General features: G+C 34.8%; 1 protein-coding gene across 1 annotated transcript; it reads left to right on the top strand.

Annotated features, from left to right (window-relative positions):
- Positions 1 to 417: 417 nt before the first annotated feature.
- On the top strand, positions 418 to 1,236 carry LOC107951352 (uncharacterized). Its single transcript, XM_016886367.2, has one exon. It carries the CDS (start codon positions 538 to 540, stop codon positions 1,063 to 1,065), a length of 528 nt encoding a protein of 175 aa, XP_016741856.1. The 5' UTR covers positions 418 to 537; the 3' UTR covers positions 1,066 to 1,236.
- Positions 1,237 to 1,778: the final 542 nt, after the last annotated feature.

Genomic DNA, 1,778 nt, shown 5'->3' with positions numbered 1-1,778 from the left:
TGCAGAAAGTGCACCCAACTGGTCGCGCTTTCACCTTCTCTCTCCTAAAGCCAACCTATTTCCCTAATTAATATTTAAAACGATCTAAAGGCCTAATTTAAAAAAAAATTGGTCTATAACCCTTATTTAGTCATATATATATTGTTTTAATGAATATAAATAGTTATAAATTTTAAAAATAAATTTATTATCCATAAAATTTTAAAAACATTAATATATTTGATGTTAAAATATATTATAAATTTTTATACTCAGCGTACACTTTTATTTTTAAAAATATAATTTTTTTATTTTTCAAATTTGGTTAAAATTATTGGTGTACATCTCCCAAAAAAAATATTTTATAGCCACATAAAAAAGGTTGATATTATAAATTACCTGATTTTAATATAAAATGTTTACTTAAATGTTTAAATTCAAAATAAAAGTAATGAACTAAATTGTGAATGTATGAAAAGTAAAGTAAGTTAGAACATATTTTACCTATATTTAAATATAAAATTATCCCAAACTAGCAGAACACAGAACTGAAGAGAGATGGGGATTTCGCAATCGGCGACAAAGCGAGTGACCTCCGCATTAGTCAACTCGTCCCAATTCAACTCAGCCTGCGACTCAGTCTACAGTCAATGCCTCTCCCTTACCCAAGAAGCCTACCCCGGAGTCTTCCCTTATCAGCTCTTGAACGCCGCCGCTAACCTCCATCAACACCTCACTTCCCTTCGCCCTCACCCTCTCATCCTCCGTTGGGTTCCTCATCCTCCCGCTCGCTCCCAAGTCGATTCTGCGTTCCGGTTCGTAACTCGCCACCAGGATAATCCCCGGAGCGATGAAGAAGCACTTCTCCTGGATTCCTCCGACTTCAGGGAATGGGCAGTGGTTTTATTCAGCGATGCCGTCGTGGGAAACGCTGGAAAGGCAGTTTTGCAGCGAGTGCCGCTTGGGGTTTTGGGTATTGCGGGGATTGGCGCGGCGGCGAGGAGGGGGAAAGAGGTTGTTGGGGCAGCGATTGGAGTGTACGCGCTTGGTATGGCTACTTCAATTTACCTTAGCTTGTCTGGTTAGTTTCTAAATTGGCTTTTCAATTAAAGTAGAAAAAGTAAATGTTTAGCATGAAGTAAACTAGATTAGATAATGTAATTGTTGGGTGGAGAAATTGTAGCATCTGTGAAGTAACTGTCCCTTCATCTTTATTTCGAGAGAAAAACAAGAGGAGTGATAAGCTTTCTCAAGTAATTCAATTTTTTTAAGTAGAATTTTATTTGAATGATTTCACATATAAAACAAAATAAGAAGTCAATTTAGTAAGGATCAAATTAAATAAATGTGTAAAGGTTAATAGGTTAATGACTAAACATACACCAAAAACAAATAAATAGACCATTTTGTTTATCCATTTTAGTAGGAAGATCAAAATATTAGTAATTAAAATAGTTACAAAGGGACCAAAACAAATTAAAATTGATTTAGAATTTCGTGGCAATTTAATCAAGGCTTGGTTAGTGGTGAGACTTGATCACCACCTCCATCTCCACTTACTTGCTTAATAGTGTAAACATGACCATGAGTGTGAGGTTGATTAAATTATAAGTCAGTGGGAGAGAGAGAGAATTAATATGTTTCTGCATCTTGAACCCAATATAGAGAAACAAAGGAAGCTTGGTTGTTCTCCCATTAAATACGAAATAGTTTTTGTATTTTTTGAATTTTAAGTAAATTGTAATTGTTGAATAAGCCATAAAACTAGGAAACGGATGATTTTTAAGCTTACTTTGAGT

This window comes from Gossypium hirsutum, chromosome A02, assembly GCF_007990345.1.
Source record: "Gossypium hirsutum isolate 1008001.06 chromosome A02, Gossypium_hirsutum_v2.1, whole genome shotgun sequence".
Taxonomy (NCBI): Eukaryota; Viridiplantae; Streptophyta; class Magnoliopsida; order Malvales; family Malvaceae; genus Gossypium; species Gossypium hirsutum.
This window is presented reverse-complemented; position numbering and strand designations above follow the sequence as displayed.